Source organism: Enoplosus armatus, chromosome 17 (assembly GCF_043641665.1).
Source record: "Enoplosus armatus isolate fEnoArm2 chromosome 17, fEnoArm2.hap1, whole genome shotgun sequence".
Classification (NCBI taxonomy): domain Eukaryota; kingdom Metazoa; phylum Chordata; class Actinopteri; order Centrarchiformes; family Enoplosidae; genus Enoplosus; species Enoplosus armatus.
The window spans coordinates 8,533,648-8,553,749 of NC_092196.1; the positions used below are offsets into that span (position 1 = coordinate 8,533,648).

Sequence of the window (20,102 nt, forward strand, 5' to 3'; positions counted from 1 at the left end):
GAGGCTCCTCCCTCACCAGATAAGTTATAATAAACCATGGAAGTAATCAAATCTCCATCAAACACTTTATATCACTCTTGTGTCTTTAAGCAACTTCAAGCTGGTCCAACGCTTGTGAGTTAGTTTCTACCTGCTGTAAAAGACCAATTTAGCACTTAGTGTTTATTAGACAGATACATGCTTCAAATGCCATAAGTAGTTTCAAAGTAGTCTTTTTTTATATTAATTATTTGGCTTAATTATCGTTTTCCATAAATAAGAAATAAATGCTAATAGTTAAATCATTTCTGCATCAATCACAAATACTACACCACACACTAGACTGTCCAGAGACAGAAACAAAACCTTCCATTCTGATTATTTGTCAGTTACGGTCGCTCAGAATAAAGGCATTTCATCTACATCAACAATCTCTCATCCATGTAGTGAAATATAACATTTGGCAGTTTCAATGAATCAGCCCAGCCTCCTTCCTAGAGAGAAGATGGAGGCGGCCCATCTCCATGACTACAGGCGTCCTCCCATTAGGGGTCAAATGTAAGACACGAAGCCTTCAAAACAGGGAGGTGAATAAAGGTAAATCTTCACTGTTCTCAGTGCTCGTGGCATCAGGAGCTGTTCTCATGAACTCATTTTTTGGTCTTTCTGCTCTTGGTGGAGTTCATGTCACTCTTGGTCTTCTGCAAGCGGGAGAAGATCTCTTTGAACAGGGCCTTGTACTCCGGCGTGTTCTGGCTGAGCCGTTTGTCCACCTGCTCCACCTGCCTGCTGATCCCCTCCAGGGCCTCCGGGGTGGAGGGAGTTTGAGGGGGTGTGGGAGGCCCAGCGATGGCCCCCGATGTCGAAGGCCCCACGGAGACCATGCTGTAGTCCTTCATGGAGGGGTCTCTGGAGACGGGCCGCGAGGTCTGCACTCCAGCGTGGCACAGGCTCTCCTCGTGACGCCGGCACTTCCCCAGCAGTTCCTCATACTTCTCCAGCAGGGCGTGGTACTGCTCGTCCACCTCCCGCAGGATGGACATGCCGCGTTTGCGCACACCATTGGCATGTAGGGCGTAACTGCCCTGACGCCTACCTGCGGCGTCGCGGGCTGAGATGGCATTCAGAGCTGTGTCGCTGCAGCTTTTCCTCACTGGGCCTCCCTGTTGCCCTGTGCACTCTCCAGCACCTCCTTCGCCTCCCTCCTCCAGCCCCATGCCCTCCTCCGGGGTGTCTGTCTCAGGCCCGTTGTTGAGCAGTGACTCTAGGCCGTCTTCCATGCCCCCAATCAGACACATCCTGGACTTCCTGAGCTGCTGCATCTCCTGGAGCTCAGCCTCGAGCTCCTGAACCCGCAGCTGGCAGCCCTCTGCTCCCAACAGACGCTGCTCCAGACGCTCAAACTCCTGCAGCACGCCGGCACACGCCTGCTCAGCGCTCTCCCTCTTGGACCGCTCTGTGGCCATGGCTGAGCGCAGGGAGGCGACGATGTCTCTCAGGCGCTCGTTCTCCTCGTCCAATGGCTGCCTCTCGGCCAGGTCCACGCTGCCCGGGTTGGCCAACAGGAAACCATCCTCATACCTGACAAAAACAAGTGTCTGTCACCAAGGGAGCTGGATTTTAAGCACAATCTGTTATAATATTCATCATACAGTCAGCACACCAACTTGGGCATCCTTTAAAAGGCATTATACAAGTGCTTGGTTATTACCTCCGTTTTCAAATTTTCATGAATTTCTATGAATTTTCCTCCAAAAATTATAGAAAATTAAATATATGTCGTCAAAAAGTCAGATTCTGGTCTTAACCCAATTTGGACTAAATATGTCGTTAGTCTTAACTGTAGGGCAGTGCAGTGTGGTAATTACCAGAGAATCCTGCAGACTTATCAGTTCGTCATCTGTATTGTATGCAGCAAGTATTAGCAGCACACTAATCAGAGTGAACAAGATAACATAACAACAGAAGCTGACTACAGAGTGTGGATGTGTCCTGGGAGTGACTTTTGACCATTAGAAAATAGACTCCTAACAGCGGGTGGGTGACCTTGGCGCAGTGCAGAGCTCTTTGAGGCAGGGGAAGGAGTGGACTGTCTTGCGCCGCTCCTTCTTCTCTCTGCGGACCCTCAGCTCCTCCAGAGTTCGCAGCTCCTCCACCCGAGCCGTCAGACTGTCCACCTGACCCTGCAAGGTCTCCATGGTGCCCATCAACCTGTGCACACACAAACACAAATGTTTGTTCAGTACTTGTTACGTCATTATTACTGTGACTTAAGTCTCTCTTTCCTCAGCATACCATTCCGCTTAAGCCACAGTGAGTCACTGTTACAACATAAAGAATGTGAGGGGGCATATTCAGAAAGAACAGAGGCAGCCATTGAACTCTCTTAAGCCCTCAGACCACTAATATGATTTGGAAAGAACTTCGATCCCTGATTATGATTAGGAAGCTTTATAGTTGCTCAGGTAGAGGGGATGGCCTGTGAATACACCATTACTGTAACTTCATCAAAAATTCAATTAGAAAGCTACTTCCTGGTATTATGATGCATCAGTGTACCTCTGGTTGCTTAAGCTTGTTTGCCTTCAAAACGCCCCTTTAAAGACCTACTGTATGTGATGATGACGAGGGTGATGTGTTTCTACAGTGTATGATTTCTGGCACATTGGAAGATGGCAATCATGAAAGTGTCAGACTGTCAGCCAGCAGCCTGTGATCACCTGTCTATTTTCTGCTGCGAGGCCTTGCTCTCCAGCACCAGTTTCTCGTTGGTGATCTCCAGCTCTCTGGCGGTCACGTCCAGCTGTTCATACACCTTCGCGTGCTGCTCGTTCATGTCCCTCAACATTTCCAACTGCTTGGACAAGTACTGCAAGGGAGACAGGTTTTGAGTTGGTTATGACTAAAATCTAATTTAAATTTTTTTTAATATATATACACACATATTGAGCCCGCTGTAACACCTGACCACAAGCAAGCAGAGTACTAAAAGGTTAAATAGCTAGTAATGGATAAATATAGCAACATGTAATAAATAAATGGTCAGTTTGAAATCCATTTAAAGGAACACGAGTCTATCTGACAAGGGTACATCGGACAGAGGAGACCACTGATCTACAGTGTTAATTTAATGACTCTAGCTCTTGTTTCTTTGGGGGTTGAATGATTTAATTCACTTTGGACAAAAGAGTCTGCCACATGCACTGATGTAAATGTGTCTGTTTGCTCGTAAGTCTAGTAGACATTGATGTGTAAATTAATTTTAGGAACACATGACTTTTCTGAAACATACACTGATGACAGTAACAGCCTCTTAAGTGGTTTTTGTTTCATGTGCTTCCTTCAGAGTTGTGTGCGGAGTGTGTTCATCCTCAGCCAGGATTCTGACTAATAAGGAGTCGAGTCTTTGAGCTGTGATGACGAGAGACCCTAACCCTTACTTTTCTTCTGAGTGCTCCATGCTTTACAACATGCTTGGCAGTTTGTGCCAGGTATTTCCACTGGGTATTTGTTGTGTAGGATGTGTATAAAAATCCCTGACTTGAAGGTGCACCTGCAGAGTTACAATAGCTGGGACAAGTGTACCTCTATCTCTTGCACTTGCTCCTCATTGTTGATGTACATCTGTTGTAGGGAGTCCTCCAGCTCCTTGTTGCGCTCCAGGAGAGTCTTGCCGAGCTCGGCAGCCAAGTGCAGGTCTGACGGGAGCCAAGAAAGAAGAACAGATGTAAACATGGTCATACATAATCAGTGTCGGACTTCAGAGCACCAAAAATAAGGCCTTTCCTGACTAGACTACCTTAATTAGGAAACTGAACCTCCTTGATTCATATCAAATTAACTTCAGATGTGAAACTGATTCAACCCCTTAAGGTTTCTAAAATCCTGATTCTCTCTCAAGATGACTTCATGAAAGCTACGTTTTTGTAGGAACTACCTTTTAATCAGAGGGTTTATAGTTAAAGCTTTTTACTATCAACACACTTCCATCCTAATGGACAAATAACGCTAAAAGCATCTAAACACAAGTACATGTTGAAAGAAAATGATGGGCTACAATACACTTCTGCACTGTGTTCAGTCTGCTTGAGATCATATCGACGCAAACCTGTAGCCATCTGACCACCGGGGGCCTGATCAGTGAGAACACCACAGGAGCCACCCTCACAGCTGCTGTTAGTTTACAACACAGCTTGAAGCATAATATATTATTCATCTCCTCGGGCGAAAAGAAAACCTAGCTGGACTGAGTAGGAGGAGGAGAATCCGGCTGGCTCTGCATACTTGGAGCCCAAAACAACACAGCACTGGAGGAGTGGAAAGCCAGGAACAAACAGAGAGCCATTGACACCCATTACTGGACATGAATGCAGTGTTTTATCACCACAGCGTGGGGCGTGAGCAATGACAGGAACACACACACACACACACACACACACACACACACATAAATCATTGTAGGTGTAAAACACAAGAGATTAGAAATGATTTACAGTTGATCCATCTGCATGTATCCAACTGCTACACACGATCCAGCATGCCTACATGCAGCATGGATCCCTCCTGTTTTATCTAATATAATTAACAAGCATCATTAGCTCTCGCTGTGCACGCCCGTGTTGCTACATTTGTCTCCAATGCTGCAGGGAGGCTGTAATTTCCTGTCTCAACAATGCAGAACTGATAACACAACACTGGCCTGAGCTGCCGAGCGATAATGAGCCGAGTGAGAGTGTGTGAGGCGAGAGCACAGAGAGCCTTCACCCCCGAGGTCCAACTCAGTCACAGCTCGGTTTCTGCTCCTGAGGGCCGACACGTGCCGAGTCTTAGTTATGTAATTTCAGAATTATGTGCACGGATGAGAGGCTGTGCTGAAAAAATAGCAATCCCCGGACACCTAATGACACAGAAGGCTCTCACATATGCTCAAAACACACTGATGCACCTCTTTCTAGGTAGTATAATCAGTATGTACAGCAAATGTGCACATACACGCTCATGTGTTTCTGCTCTCCGCACATGTAAGCCTGCATCCCTGCGATGCTCTCTGATGTGTGGATCTCACGTTCAACCACAGGCCTCTAGGACGAGGCTGCAACACAAACATGACATCACCGCGCCACGCCATCTGCCCAGACACACTTCATATGTTTTACCAGATCATAATGAAAACAGGGGTCACCAAATCTCAGAGTTGGCGGCCGAGAAGTTGCATAACAGCAGTCATTTCTGGGGCAAAAACCATGCCCGACTCTGAGTGCACGAAAGGATGACGTTTGACGGCAATTATTAGAGTCCAATCTGACCCCTGAGCCTGGAATCTCTGATCCCTACTAAGGAGGTCTAGTCTAGGGCTCCCTAATCAGATCAGCCAGGGGCTTAATGACTTCATGCTCCATGTTGAATAATGCTGAGATGAGATACAGACAGCATGGCGACACACACACACACAGATAATGTACACACACAGCAGAATCCACCTTCCTCTCTCGCTATGAACAATGATGAGACACAAAGCTGCTTTAGTTCTCTGGGTCAGCAGGTAATCAGGTGATGGGGTGATGCTGAGGCCAGCGCTGCACAGTGACACACATCTCACCTCTGCGAATGCACTGTCGATGAAAAGTGCATCCATTAAAGTCATTACCGAGGAGGCTGATCACACACTGCATCACATTGTGCATCAGGGAAAAGGCGGCGCAGGAGGTGGAACAGCAAACACAAAACACAACACTTCTGATGGATTTTCTGCTTTCGCCTTCTGTGTTCATTTAAGGTCACGGGCCACAAAATCAATCTGCTCACTGTGCTACAGACAAACAACTGGGCATGGAGGCTGTGACTGTCCCACTGTTTTGGCTGAGTCCATGTTCTTCCTTCCTCCTCACACACCCGAAAAAATGTCACAACCTTCCCATAGATGATCAGTGTTTTCAGCAGAGTGAATACAGAGTGATAGATTTATTTTTATTTTTATTTTTTTTAAAGGGAAAGACTAGGAGGAGAGGAGTGCTGGGATGTAAGATGCGGCCCTGTACAGAGGGAGATGAAACAGAGGCAACATTCACTCAGTCAGACAGCAGGACTATTCCGGGAAACACCACTGACAAGATCAAAATAATTGGCAGAGCAGAGATGAAGGGGCAAGCAGAGACAGACAGAGACAGAGACAGACAGAGACAGACAGAGACATGGGTTTACAGTTGTCATAGTGCGCGCACTCTTGCATGAAATGTGTTGTACAATGAATGCATCCTCCTCCCTGCATTAATCCATTTATCCCAGAATCCGAGCAGGAATAGCAGTGATTGTGGATGGGGCATTGTTACATCGTATGATACCCCCACCCACCCACACCCACACACACACACACAGACACAGACACACACACACACACAAACCCGAGGCAGAAGAAACGACGTCTCACCTTGCTCCAGGTCCCGCTGGTCGTACCACGGCTCCTCTTCCTCCGTGACAAACTCCTCCATCCTGCCAGCACGGAGCATCGATGCTGATGAACTTCTTCTTCACCGGCGATGTGATCTGCCAATTCACCGACGACTCGCCCGGAAGTGACAACAAACAACAGCGGCGCAGCCTCCCCAAGTGTGTAACCCTTTGAGACAAACGACTTAAAGACAGAAGCCCGGCAGCGCGCCTGCTTCTTCAACCGTCTGCAGAGATGAACGAGACCACATGCGGCTGTTCACACCTGCAGGCAGGAAGCAGTGCAGCTGGTGGAGGACGCCGCGGTGCTCCCTGTGTTTGTCTCATCAGTCTGCGATGTGCGGCGGAGTCCTGCAGACGCAGGTTGACAACACGCTCAGCGGAGAAACGCTGCTGCTGCTGCGTTCAGGTGCTGTCGGAAATGCTTCATAAGATGTGGGCACTTTAACTCATTATTGTGTAAGAGTAATATTTTCTTCATTAGTTGGGCTCTTAATAGCTAATTGCACGTCTGGTGTCTGTCTTCGTAGCTATTTTTGTTTTATCACTTTGTGGGAAATGAAGTTGTACTTCTACATTAACGAGAGTGGTATGTTCAGGAGCATGTTTGTTTCACAGCTCTATCAATCCATCATAGATAGCTGTGATGATTGCTGTTGTTATTTATTCACAATTTTACTTTTATCTTTTACGACTTACAACCCTTCTCTTTCATTGTCTTAATGTAGGAATCAGTCGTAAGTTACAAGGCGCACCTGAAGGCAGCACTGCTGGAGGTGACGTCACCTTCTATTTGACAGCGTCCCCGGTACGGACATCTCCTCCCCTCCTCCACCCCCAGCCCCCAAAGCTCCAATAAGTCTAATTGAAGACATTATGACCATGAATTAAGACGCAGTAAGAGTCACACTGAGGTTCATCTGTTCCTGTTCAGCAGACTTTATTGTAAACAGCTCAGACTCTCTGCACAGCCAGGCCTCTGTGTCCATCACTGCTTTCAGTGGTTTCCTCCTGACTGTGGAGACAGAAACTGTGGCCTCTCACAGCCTCTGACAGCCACTACAACTAAGGAGCATTTCCCTCAATGGAAACCATGTTGCTAAAAAACGAAAAACCTCATTCTGCAAAAAGTCTCCCTTTGCTACGAGACATAACTGAACTTAGTTAATGTTTAAATAAAAGGAACCACAAACTGGACAGTTTTACATCATACAGTATCGATCATTTATGTCCAATGACTTTGTTCTCTGTCAAAATAGACAAAATATGTAGCAGCAGTAGAAATATCTCTTAGGCCCCACAACACAGAACTGTCTGGTTTATGTCAAATGTTAAAACATCGTTCCAGCGTTTTTGTATGTTTTATCTCCATTTACTTCACATGATGTATTCTTCACATTACTGTCAACCGTGTGTTTCCAGCCGTGCTGTCGGCTCTGTGGATGGAAATGTCAGCTGGTTTGTCGGTCGGTCCGCCACTTTGGTCCAGACTGAAATATCTCAACTATTCAACAGACCGCCATGTAATTTGGTACTAACATGGTCCCCAGAGGATGAACCCAGATGAACTTGGTGATCCTGACTTTTCTACTAACAGTCAGGATGACATCAGCCTCAGCTGTACCTTATGTTAGTGCTAATTAGCAAATGTTAGCATGCGAACACTCCAAATGAAGAACATTATACGTGCTAAACATGTTAGCATTGTCATTGTGCGCATGTTAGCATGCTGACCTTAGCATATAGCTCCATGCACCGGTATACCTGAGAACAGCCTCACAGAGCTACTAGATGCAAGAAGCCTTTGGTTTCCATTCATTTCACTTCAGCAGGAAAAGCAACAGCACAAAGTGCAGACTGACATGAAAAAAAGAAGAGAGCAGTCCCACAAAAGCTCCATACTGTAGTGAAATGAATGAAGTCCAATTGCTGCCTGTAGAAGAGTCAGTTAAAGTCACATTGCTCATCAGCAGTATAAAGTGTACACCATTTAAAGTAAATGGGCGGAAACATAAAGAACACTTGTCATGCTAGTGTGCACACAGTTTTACCTCCGCTCCCTCAGGCTGCATCAGTCCATGTGTTACTGCTTCATTATTAACATAAGCTACGGTAGCAGCAACAAGCCTACAAAACAAAAGCAGAACTCTAGCAGCAAATCAACCATAAACCTGGTCGGCTGGCATCTGTGGCGAAGCCTGAGATCACTGGAACAAGGGACGCTTAGGCACTGACAAAGAGGAAGGCTTTGACCCTAAAAATGGCTACTTTTCCCTTTCCATCACTCCTTATTCTCTGTGGTTTTACAGCTGTGCGGTCTTTTAAGGTGCTTCCAGTCTGCCTCGCTCTCGCAGCGCTGGACTCTGCTGAAGAACTTCTTGATGAGAGACTTGGCTTCTGCTTTAACTGTGGACACAGAGACCAGCATTAGAGAGGAATCCAAGCACAAACACAAGTTGTAGATCATTTATCCCCTGCGTACCTTGGCCTTTTCCCCGACTCCTCCCCTCGACAAGAAGGTGTGACAAGTAGCGGGCGAAGGACTTAAACAGCTCCTACAACCAAAAACAACAACAGCTGAGAATTCATCAGCAAACAAGTGAAGCTTTTTTCTGCAAACATGAAATGATATTCGCCTCTCTCACCTTGGTGGCAAACTTTCCCTGAGTGTAAAAGGGGTCCAGGTAGCGGACCACGATGTCGGCCGCTTCCTTCAGTGTCACAGGCTTGGGCTCATTGACAGGGTGCAGGGCCCTCTCCTGCACGTTGGGGTTGAAGGTCACTCTCCTGCCGGAGCCGTCCGCCGGGCGGCTGCGCTTCGCTGGAGGAGAAGACTCTCTGCTCACTTTCATGGCATCTGTCAACTGGAAACACACACACACACACACGTACCATCAGTCACTGAGCGGGAAATACATCAATACAAGACTGGAGAGGAAACAGACACTTACTCCTGCTATTAGAGGTGCTTTAGCTTCTTCCTCTGGTTCCTCTTTCTCGTTTGGTCTGTGTGAGAGAAAATAATGTTAGACATGAGAGAAGAAGACTTTTCCATCATCTTAAAATGGTGCATTAATGGTGCATTGATGGTTTCTTACTGTGAAGTGGACTCTTCATATGTGTCTTGAACCCGCTCAAGCTCCAACGTCTCAGTTTGCTCCTCTTCATCATCATCAAGAATAACTATTACTTCTTTTTTCCTTTCTACATGGATCACGTCCTCCGTGTCTGACTCCACGGGGCTGATCTCTGCAGCTTCCACAGCGGCAGGTGAGTGTTCCTGCTGGCTACTGTTTTTTTGAGGGACCTCCACAGTACTACAAGATAACGTAGCATCCAGTCCTGTCTGCGTCTCCGCCTCCTCCTGGCTTTCCTCCGTTATTTGTTTCTTTGCAAAGTACTGTGAAATGTTGCGGGAACTCTTTGCTGCTTCCGCCAGCTTCTGCTGCTTCCTGCTCATTGCTCTGCCTGCCTTCGTCGGGCTGTTCAGGGAGGCGGCGGCGGCAGCGTTTGCTCTGGCTCTGATGGATGATGTTACAGCGGAAGATGCGTCTGCATTTGTCTCCTCTCTCATCTCCCCTCCAGAGCCTCCTGAGCTGTCGTTGTAAAATCCGCCGCTTTCTGTCCCTTTGTTAGACAGAGAGTCCAACATGGAGGGCTTCAGCAGATCCTTAGCAGTCAGGAAGGGGTTGGACGAGCCCCTCTGGCCTGCCCCTACTCTCTTACGCTTCATCTGGAGGAATAACAGATAAAAGAAGACATTTTTATATCTGAACGTCTGCAGCCACTAGAATCCACAACCATTGCTTGCAAACTTGGTGAAGTAAAGTTTGTCTTACTGAGTAGATCTCAGACGCAGATGTGAATCCCTGCAGCTCCTCAGAAAAGCAGGAAGAAGAAGAGGAAGACGCTTCCTCTTTGAGTTTTGACTCAATGTCTGTGGATTCACTGCAGCTGTTTGTCTTCTCACCTTCTCCTCTTTCTCGTCCACTTGATGCAGGTGATGTTTTCTTCATCTCCGATACCTTTAAAACAAGATACGATACGTTCAGGAATATATCTTACTGTACACTACCAATGACCAGGCAGAACGGTCAGCATTTACCTTCTTTAGTACAGCAGCTTTGTACAAGTTGGACGACTTGCTGCTTTTAAAGACCGCATGTTCGATATCCACCGCTAAAGACAGGTTGTCACAGCTGAGAGAGACGGAGAAGACATTAAAGACAACGTAGAGCAACATTTCTGAAGGAAATTAACTATGTATACGGATTATGTTTGAAGCATGTGTCTGCATAATTACTTGAACGCGTCTTCTGCCCCCTGGTGGCCATGTAACGCCTCCTGCAGGAGGCACAGGCAGTGCTCTCTGGCCTGAAACAGAATATAGAAGGTGTCCAGAAAGATCAATGCTACAGGTATTAATAGAAGAACCAGATTTTTTTTATTTAGTAAAAAGATACATTTGAGAGAAATGTTTGCAGGACTGAAACTCTCTGCAACTCCCCACATCAAAACTAAAATGAGTAAAATTCCTACACCTTTGTGTTTAGAAAGTGTTTTAGCTGCATGTATTATCAAGAGGACAGAAAATATCTTTACATCTTTGCATATTTTGCTCAGTAACAGGATTCAGGTACTGAAGCTGCAGATTCAGCTCATAATGCCCACTTTTGCTCTCACTTGTTACACACTTTATTTCCATCTCCTGCAGTCACACTGTGACTCTCCCGTCTGTCTTCACATCTCATGACACACGAGTCACTGAGTTCCTGCAGACGTGTTAATGGACGCAGCAGTCATGAGGAATGTGTCGTACCTTTATAGTGAGCCTGGGGATCCTCTGGCTGCTGGCCTCTCTGAGCGGGCAGTCAGCATCTACACAGTAGGACACACCGGTTATATGACAGTATACATGAGTCTGGATACCCATTGATAATTATTTGATCCTTCTATTGATATTACCTGGGAGAACAAAGTCTTCCGTCTGACCGTCAGTTCCCTAAAGAAACATGAGTACAGGCAGAAGTTCATTCTCAGATATTCACTAAAACAAAGTAACTTGCTATCTATGCACATCTGATGTGGTGATGTAGTGCAACATCTCTCCTCCTGCCATGAGATTCAATATCCACATCCATACCTAACCCTCACACTGCCAAATTAACCTTTTAACCCAGTCCAAAAGTGTCTTCAGTCATTTCCTATGCTGATTCCAGTTTTCACATCAGAAGAGTAGAATGTCCCCTTAAGATTCCCTTTTTAAGATTTAAATGAAGTGAGTGGTGTAAGATCAGGGCGACAACGGTCTCCTTTTCCATCATCACACCTCCTAATCTCTTATTTGTTTACGCAATTTATTTGCTTTCTACTCTTTTACAATCGTGGCATTCCTGCTTTTATTGACGCTGTGTTGTAAACTGGACAAGCTCCACTTGGACCTTCTGAGGAATAGTTTTACTTCAATGTTGTGGCAATTCCAGCGAACATGTGGGAGCGATTTACCACAATCCTCACTTAAAGGGGCCTCAGCAGCCCCTGCCTTCCTGCTGCCAACAGCTGGCCAACAGATGTACAAAGACACAAACACAAACGCTGCATGGAATTGTTTTTCTAGATATAAATAATACACATTTCTAAGTTTGCGTGTGTTGATTATGATTCACCTTCCGCAGGTTCATCTGCTTCTTGAAGAGGTCAGAAAACTCCTTTTTCCTGTGCGTGCCATCATCTTCACTGCTACCTGCGTCCACTTCATCATACCTGCGAGGTGGGATGTCAGTGTCAAGCTACAAGTTCACCACAAAAGCAAATCCAAGTGGGACGAATCAAACAATTTCAGACAGCGTCACTGAAGTTGTCCTGCCTTTCAAAGCCGTAGCCCTTCTTTCCTCCTTCATAAAGGCCCGGCTGGAAACCGAACGGTCCTTTGGGCTCTTTGCTCTGAGCTTCAGTCCTGGTGCTGAGCGCAGCCGCCCTCTCCAGCTGGGCTCGAACAACTTTGGGGTTACAGCAGAAGTCGCAGGCACCTGCACAGTTTGGCATCTTGTCCCCAAAGAACTTGGAGATGGTGGCATGGCGGCAACTGATGGGACGATAAAAGATACTGCTTGTTAAAAACTAAATACATGTGAGGAGGATTCATTAACAATAATAGATCCAAGTGTGCAGTTACATATTAGAGTCTGCATTTAAAAAGGTAGAGCCTGATGATGTTTTTGAGCACACATCAAACATCTCTCCATCATACACGCACCATCTAGTGCATCATTGATCTATTAGCGATTGTGTAACCATCACACATTACTATGATCAATGTTGCCGTTATGAAATAAGTCAAACAGGGTCATATGAAATAAAACATACTGACAATCACAACACTAAAGCTAACAGACACAGATCTACTACTTCATGTACTGATAACAGCTTATTAAATCTTGATTTGGGAAGTAATTAGTCTTATTTTTCTACATTTGTCAGGGTTTCAGGGATTCTAACGTGTCAGAATCTGAAACCATTCGGTTGTCTAATTTCCGGGGGATCAATTAAGTATTTCTGATCCTGATTCTGGTTTTCAGACACAATACTCCTTTTCATTTCACCGTCTTCCTGCTCCTTATGTTTCTTATTAAAATCCCAGCTTCAGATGTGAAAGCTGCCTTTTTATATATAAAAGGCCTTACAGTTCTGTATCAGACAGAGTATTATGTAACAGCCAATATTCACACAACCACACAGAGAGAGAGCCTGTTTGGGAAACAGCCCATTAGACGAGCCACTTCGACAACATACTAACTACCTTGCTGGAAATAGCTGCCTCCACAGCCAGGAAAGAGAGAGGGGAGCAGTTTCACCAAAGGAGGTGGGGAAAGACAGAGAGGCACACAAAGACTCTGTGAAGCAACAGTCACTCCCAGGGAGGACTGTCGAAGAGAAAAAGCCTTGCAGGCAGACGAACTAAAGTAAGGCGCACAGTCAACTACTCTGTATGTGTGTCACAGCTAAAAACCACGAAGAAGAGAAAAGCAACAAACCTGAGGGCCAAAGAAAAGAAAGATTAAGAGGAGCATGAAGGAGGACAGAAGAGCAGTGAAGGGGATTTGTTTTTTTCTTAGTATCATCTCACTTTTCCTCTGATCCACGTGCCCAGTATCATCAGTACATGAGGAATTATCCCTCCAAACCCTAATCTCGACCTGACTGCTAATCTCAGGCTGAGGACTCCTCCTCCTCTGGATGACGCGCTGCACGTTTCAGCAACAAACTAACACGCCGACAAACAAGACGCTCAGTGATGAACGTCCCTGAAGGAGTTACCTGTCGCCTCCTCCTCATCAACTGGTCTGCTTACCTCTGATTTTGTTGTCAGTCTGGGCTTGGCAGAGTGTGTGAAAACAAGAAAAGACTCTAACAGGTAAGAGTGTGTCTGTGTCCTGAGGAATACTCCAGGTTGAGAAGAATGTGAGGAATGTGTTCAAAAATACTTACTGAAGACTTTTCAGGAGCAAACATGCATTGAGAAGTTAAACCAGCCTGCTTTAAAATACGGATGAAGGGTAACTCTGTAGTGCTACTAATGGCCTTTTAAACAGCTGGACACTCAAAGAGTTAATGGGGGAAAGTCTGAATTGGGTCATATAATGATATCAGAAAAGTCAAATTAAAAGGCAAAGTTCCATTCATTTTTGTAGATTCATTTTTAAGTATGAATTTAATATTAAAAATTGTGCAAGTAGCTGTGCAAGTTTCTAAAGTGGTAACAGTCTCGAGTTTGGTGTCTGCATGCTCTTAAAATCTCACACCGCACCTCAAAATGCTTTCATGTGAATTCTGCTGCACTACAACTGGCACGAAGTGGCAGCTTCAACACACAAAGTAGCAGGAAGACATTCAGTAGCACTCAGCTGCCAGTGTTTTACTGTGTGCAGTATCACTGTATCTTCATGAAGGTTACAGGCTGTTTTATAGAGGTGCTGATTCTGATTTATGGTCATTTTGTTTACCAGGCAAAAAAGTTAACAGGTGGAGACAATAAATGAAACTTATTTACTGAGTAATGCAACACAGACATAACGTAAAGTTCTTAAAGGAATAATGAAGGAATAATGTTCTTAAAGGAATAATGAATATTGAATTTAGAGGACATTTTGGGAAATTTGCTTTCTTGCTGTCTGTTGGCTTAGCTTAGCAGCGCTAATAGCGCAAAGACTGGAAACAGGAAAAAAATAGTCTCGTCCTAGTCTTTATACTAAGCTACGCTAGCCTGCTGCTGGCTCCAGCTACACATCGCACAGACTTGACAGTGCTATCAATCTCTTCATCAGAAATAATTAAGCGTATTTCTGTCTGTATAATAATATTTTGTAACTCAATACAACAAGCTGTTGCTTCCACACAAACGGTCACACCCAGCGCTATTTCATTTACTGTAGAGCACAATAACACAGTCAACAGTAAACTTTGTTTAACGTGACACTTGAACGCCACCCATTAAAAACACATTACAGTCTAAACACACTGAACACAATGAGCCTTCTGTTGAGGAGTTGGACACAGAGAAGGACCCTGTTTTTCTTCCTTTTATTATGTCGTCTCACAGGCAGAGGGTTAGTTATACTGGACACCCTAAACCACCTGCACCACCTCCTGTATCATTATCCTGGTAAACAGATTCCCACACACACACACACACACACACACACACACACACACACACACACACACACACACACACACACACACACACACACACACACACACACACACACACACACACACACACACACACACACACACACACACACACACACACACACACACTCGGCAAGAAAAACCACATGCTTTACATCAGCACACTCCTAGGCAGTAAACCTCCTGCCTTTCTCTCTCACTGTAAACCACTTTCTCTTTAAAAAATGGGAACCAGATATTTGAAACTGTTAAACAGCACTTCATCATGTTCATAGATAAAAAGCTGAAAGTTATGTGCTTGAGTCAACACACCAGCGACGTCGTCTCACCCACTCAGGGTGTCAGGAGTTACATCCTGATGACACTAAACGCAGGCAAATAAATAGGACACTGTGTAAACCAAATTCAAGCGTGACCTTTTCACTGGAAATGCTTCCACCTAATTTCTGCCTCCTAGGATGGATGCCCGAGAAGAGACGTTGGACCTCCTGAACAAGATATGGGTCAAGCTGCAGGGTCTGCCCAACGCCACCCCTGTAGAGCTGGGAGCCTTCTTCATCCTCTTAACCTTCATCTGTGAGTCTCTGCTCTCTATTATCACTTATATCTGTGTTATCTTAAGTGTGAGCTGGTCGTGACGCAGTTTTTATTTGCCCTCCTGCAGTGATGGTCCTGCTCATGACGGTGCTGACCTGCATGTCCTGCTGCTGCTGCTGCTGTCGCAAGACCAAAACGAAGGGGACCAACATCTGAGCAAATGTGCTCCATGCAAGGAAACCTGACTCTCGAATCTGGCATCTAAGCACAGGAGATGGTGTAAAATGTCCTCGAAACACAATAACAAGCTTTCTCTGCAGCTCTCTCAAGCAATCCTGCAGAATGAATACAAACTCCTCCTGAGAGTCATGGTCCTATAACTTAATAGACAGACATTCGAGACATTTCAGGGAGCAATGAAGGCTCGTACAGGGTGTGTTCAGTGGCACTAGAGGAGCCAAACCCTTGAACAACAAAGCAGCTGACAAGCGCAGAGAAGGACGTCCTGACGGGCTGCCAAACACACCTGCTAAAGCTGCCAGGGTTTCAGGAGAACCTACATTCCTTGGGGCATCCCTGCAACAACAACGCCTCTGACCTGAGGACAAGGCAGGGCTGACTCAAAGTATCTTTAATAATGCAAAAATGAGCAACAAAAATGTGTAGAATCATTTAAAAAAAACTGCAGTTCATCAACAGCGAGTTGCGCAGTGAGATGTAAAGAGGAAAGACAAATTGGTTTGATAAAGTTTTTTCTAAACTTAACTATGTGTCATTCTTAAGGAATGACGACTGGCAGTCAGACTTAGAGTTAGATAAGATCTTCCTAAGGGGGGAAGCTGTTCTCAAACCTGAAAATGTTCCTTGATGTATTTCACAACAAAGGAACAGAGAGATCAAGTCTGCCCTCTGCTGTACACAAACTGAAATGGACTTTGATGATATTTACAGCATGCATGTAATGAAAGTTATGTTTCATGTATAAAACTGCATGTTATATGTGAAAAGGGTAGAGACATCATGTAATGAGGTGACACTTTGATTTGTACGCAATAAACAAAAAGGTTGTATGCATGTGTGCACTGGACGCTTTACTCACGCCTCTTGTGCACAGAACGAGACCATGGCTTCAAAGTCTTTAAGGGCTGTTTTGTCCATCTCCTTTGCAGAGCCACGTTTTTCCTGAGGACAAGTTTACAAAAATGTTCACAAATGTTGAAACGATGCTGAGTTTTATTTATAGGAGCCCCTCACACTCTGAGTTCTCTGTTATTGTGCTGACCTGTTTGCGGGCGACCTCCTGCCGGATGAGGAAGTTAATTTGCTCCTTATCTCTCGCGGAGTAGTACGTGCGACAGGAGGAGGGCAGCCCGTCTCTCCCAGCTCGCCCAGACTCTTGGTAGTAACTGGCTAGGGACTTAGCGAGGTTCCAGTGAGCTACAAACCTGCGGGATTACCAGATACATCAGCACATACAAACTTTAACTCTGCAGCCACTACAGACAAATAATACAGCAAAACCTCACGGCCTCACCTGACATTGGCCTTGTCTACTCCCATACCAAAGCTGATGGTGGCTACAATCACCGGCACCTTCCCCTGCATCCACTCATTCTGGGACTCTGTGCGGTCTCCTGCCTTCAGACCTACAGTATAAAAACAGTCAAGTCAAGCATTTGAGCCCAAATCTGGGTCCTTTCCAATCCTACATCTACATGGAGGGAAAAATGTCTAACCTGCATGATAAGGCTTGGCCAAGACTCCAAGCTTGGTCAGCTGGTAAGCCACAGTTTCACAGCCGTCTCTGGTCCGACAGTATACAATCCCACAGCCCTATTCACAGATGTCATGTACAGCAGGTTAAAGACGCTGGGCTCCTACGCTCATATTCAAGGGAAAATATCAGCTAATGTTGGCTTATCACAGAGCAATTGGTTTCAGCCTATGTGACAGGTGATATGCAAACAAGAATTAAAAAATGGAGGCTGGTACCAATATTGATATTTGAGAGTCCTTTTACAGTGGAAAATGTTTCTAAATGATCTTAAACACATCTTTGACATTTCTGTACTTCGATTTCTTGTTGCTTAGCAACTGGCACCAATATCCAAAGATCTACAATAATCTAATATTGGTCGATATGTCGGGCTCCACTCTGGACTGACACACTGCTATGTTTTTTTTTGTAAAAACCGCACACAATATTGTCATCTGATTTCAGCTTATCAGAGATATATCGGTGTTGGCTTATAAGAAATGAAGGGTTGTTTGAGGTCTTTTAGAAACAGTGTTGCCGTTACAGTTTGTCCATGTGAGAGCACTGAAAAGTTATTTTTAGGTTATGTTTCTGTACAGAGTAAAGGCTGATATATCATTATTAGATTGTTTTTAAACTCTCAAATATCGATATCAGTCCCAGTCTGGCTCTAGTAGAAATCAAGATTTTTAAGGTTTTATTTTGTATTTGCTCAAATCCGCAAACAAAGAACTTTTCTTGCATATAGGAACAATGAGAAATAGTACAGTGAAAACCTTAGGCTAACCATGGCTATTCTGTTCAGATGTTTCTCTGTCAAATGAGCTGGTCTGCCGCTCCAACATCATTTTAACATTGATGATAGAAACATGGATGAATGAGGTCTAGCAGCTGGTGATCTGCCATTCAGAGAAAAGGAACAGTTCCACACATACAATCCCAACACCTCACAGAGTCGTGTCCACCAACCTGTCCATAAGACCCGCTGTCCAGTGCCAGCGCCTTCTTGATGAAGGCGCAGAGGTGGACGTAGGGGTTTGGCAGCAGCTCCCTGAAGATCACATCATAGTGCAAGTTACTGCGGAAGACAGGTGTGACAAAAGACACTGGTGTGCTCAGCCTCAGAGACTTAACAATGTCCTCTTGTACATTCTTGGGCGCTGTCGCCGTCAGGGCCAAACAGGGAACCCCCGGCAAACGAGCACGCAGCTCGCCCAGTTTGAGGTAGTCTGGCCTGAAATCGTGCCCCCACTGGGAGACGCAGTGAGCCTCGTCCACAGCCAGGTAAGACAGCAGGCCACGGGAGCACAGGCCCATCAGGCAGGGCTGGAACGAGGGAGAAGCCACCATCTCTGGGGTGATGTAGAGCAGCTTCAGCTTGGGGCTGCTGCTCCCTAAGTCGGCCAGTATCAGACGGCGCTCGCCTGCTGGGAGCTTGGAGTTGATGGAGCAGGCAGGGATGTTCAGACCCTTCAGGCGGTCCACTTGGTCCTGAGGAGAAACACAGGAAGGGAGTAACACTTAAGTGAAACTGCACACAAACTCTCACATGTATTTGAAGGGTTTGCATTGGAGTAGAGACAGAGACTGACCTGAATGAGAGCAATCAGCGGGGATATAACCAGAGTAATGCCATCAGCCAGAAGTGCAGGCAGCTGGTAGCAGAGGGACTTTCCTGCTCCAGTGGGCATGCACACAAACACATCCCTGTCACCTGCATGGAGACAACACCAGTCAGTGCCACACATTATCCTCTGTCTGACAACTCTACCTGTGACACATAATGCAAACTGAGCCTCATATTTAAATAATTAAGGAAACATCAGTTAAGTAGCCTGTTGCTACGAGCAGCTAACGTCTGCTAACAGTTAGTTAGCACAGAGACAAACTAACACAGCAGATAAACACACTGCTCGCTGTCTTACCTCTGACCACCGCTTTGACAACATCTTCCTGTATTTTAGACCTGAAGTTGTCAAAGCCAAAGTGGGTTTTTAACGCTTCTTTTAAAGTTGTTGTCATCGTCTGTATGTCTATAAAGAACTCATATAAGAGTTAAACCTCTCTGTCGTCGTCGCACACCGATGACGTCATTACAGCCGTTAAAGAATGAAAGTGAAAATAACGTTAGAGATTTTAAAATTCTGCATTTTGTGATCATTTATTCATTTATTCATATAGTCTGTTTAACTTTTTCTTTTTTTGTTTTATATTTGTATCATTATGGTGTAAAGAGTCGCCACATGTTCTTAATACAGCTGGTACGCGCCTATATATATATATATATATATATATAGGCACCCAACGCTATATATATACAACGCTGTGTAAGTAGTGATACCACACTATAGGAATAGTCCATTATAGTCCATTACAAGTATTCAACATCTTACTCAAATAAAAACAATGAAGTATTATCAACAATATGTCCTCAAAGTATCAAAAGTAAAAGTACTCATTATGCAGGCCCCTTTCAGAGTGTTTTATGTGTGTGTGTGTGTGTGTGTGTGTGTGTGTGCTGATTTTAACTTCTTTATACACTGCTGGGTAGTTTAATCGATGCATCATATTTAATAAAATCATCATATGTTTTGTATGTAAAACCTTCATCTGTAAAGTAATTAGTAACTATATAGCTAATTGTAACTGTTGAATAAATGTTGTGGAGTAAAAAAATATATATTATATAATA

General features: G+C 45.0%; 2 protein-coding genes across 2 annotated transcripts; both read right to left on the bottom strand.

Moving 5' to 3' along the window:
• Positions 1-553: 553 nt before the first annotated feature.
• Positions 554-6,488, bottom strand: cdr2l (cerebellar degeneration-related protein 2-like). The gene is made up of 5 exons (XM_070923743.1): positions 6,407-6,488; positions 3,565-3,677; positions 2,700-2,848; positions 2,026-2,190; positions 554-1,560 (listed from the first exon to the last, which is right to left on the bottom strand). The coding sequence occupies exons 1-5, from the start codon at positions 6,483-6,485 to the stop codon at positions 630-632; spliced, it is 1,437 nt and encodes a 478-aa protein (XP_070779844.1). The 5' UTR covers positions 6,486-6,488; the 3' UTR covers positions 554-629.
• Positions 6,489-8,603: 2,115 nt separating this feature from the next.
• Positions 8,604-19,432, bottom strand: recql5 (RecQ helicase-like 5). Its single transcript, XM_070923284.1, has 19 exons — positions 19,336-19,432; positions 19,003-19,124; positions 18,380-18,901; positions 17,391-17,487; positions 17,189-17,300; positions 16,937-17,099; positions 16,754-16,836; positions 12,293-12,511; positions 12,093-12,189; positions 11,392-11,428; positions 11,246-11,304; positions 10,730-10,800; positions 10,532-10,625; positions 10,266-10,451; positions 9,525-10,159; positions 9,378-9,432; positions 9,072-9,290; positions 8,909-8,981; positions 8,604-8,832 (listed from the first exon to the last, which is right to left on the bottom strand). The coding sequence occupies exons 1-19, from the start codon at positions 19,430-19,432 to the stop codon at positions 8,708-8,710; spliced, it is 3,066 nt and encodes a 1,021-aa protein (XP_070779385.1). The 3' UTR covers positions 8,604-8,707.
• Positions 19,433-20,102: the final 670 nt, after the last annotated feature.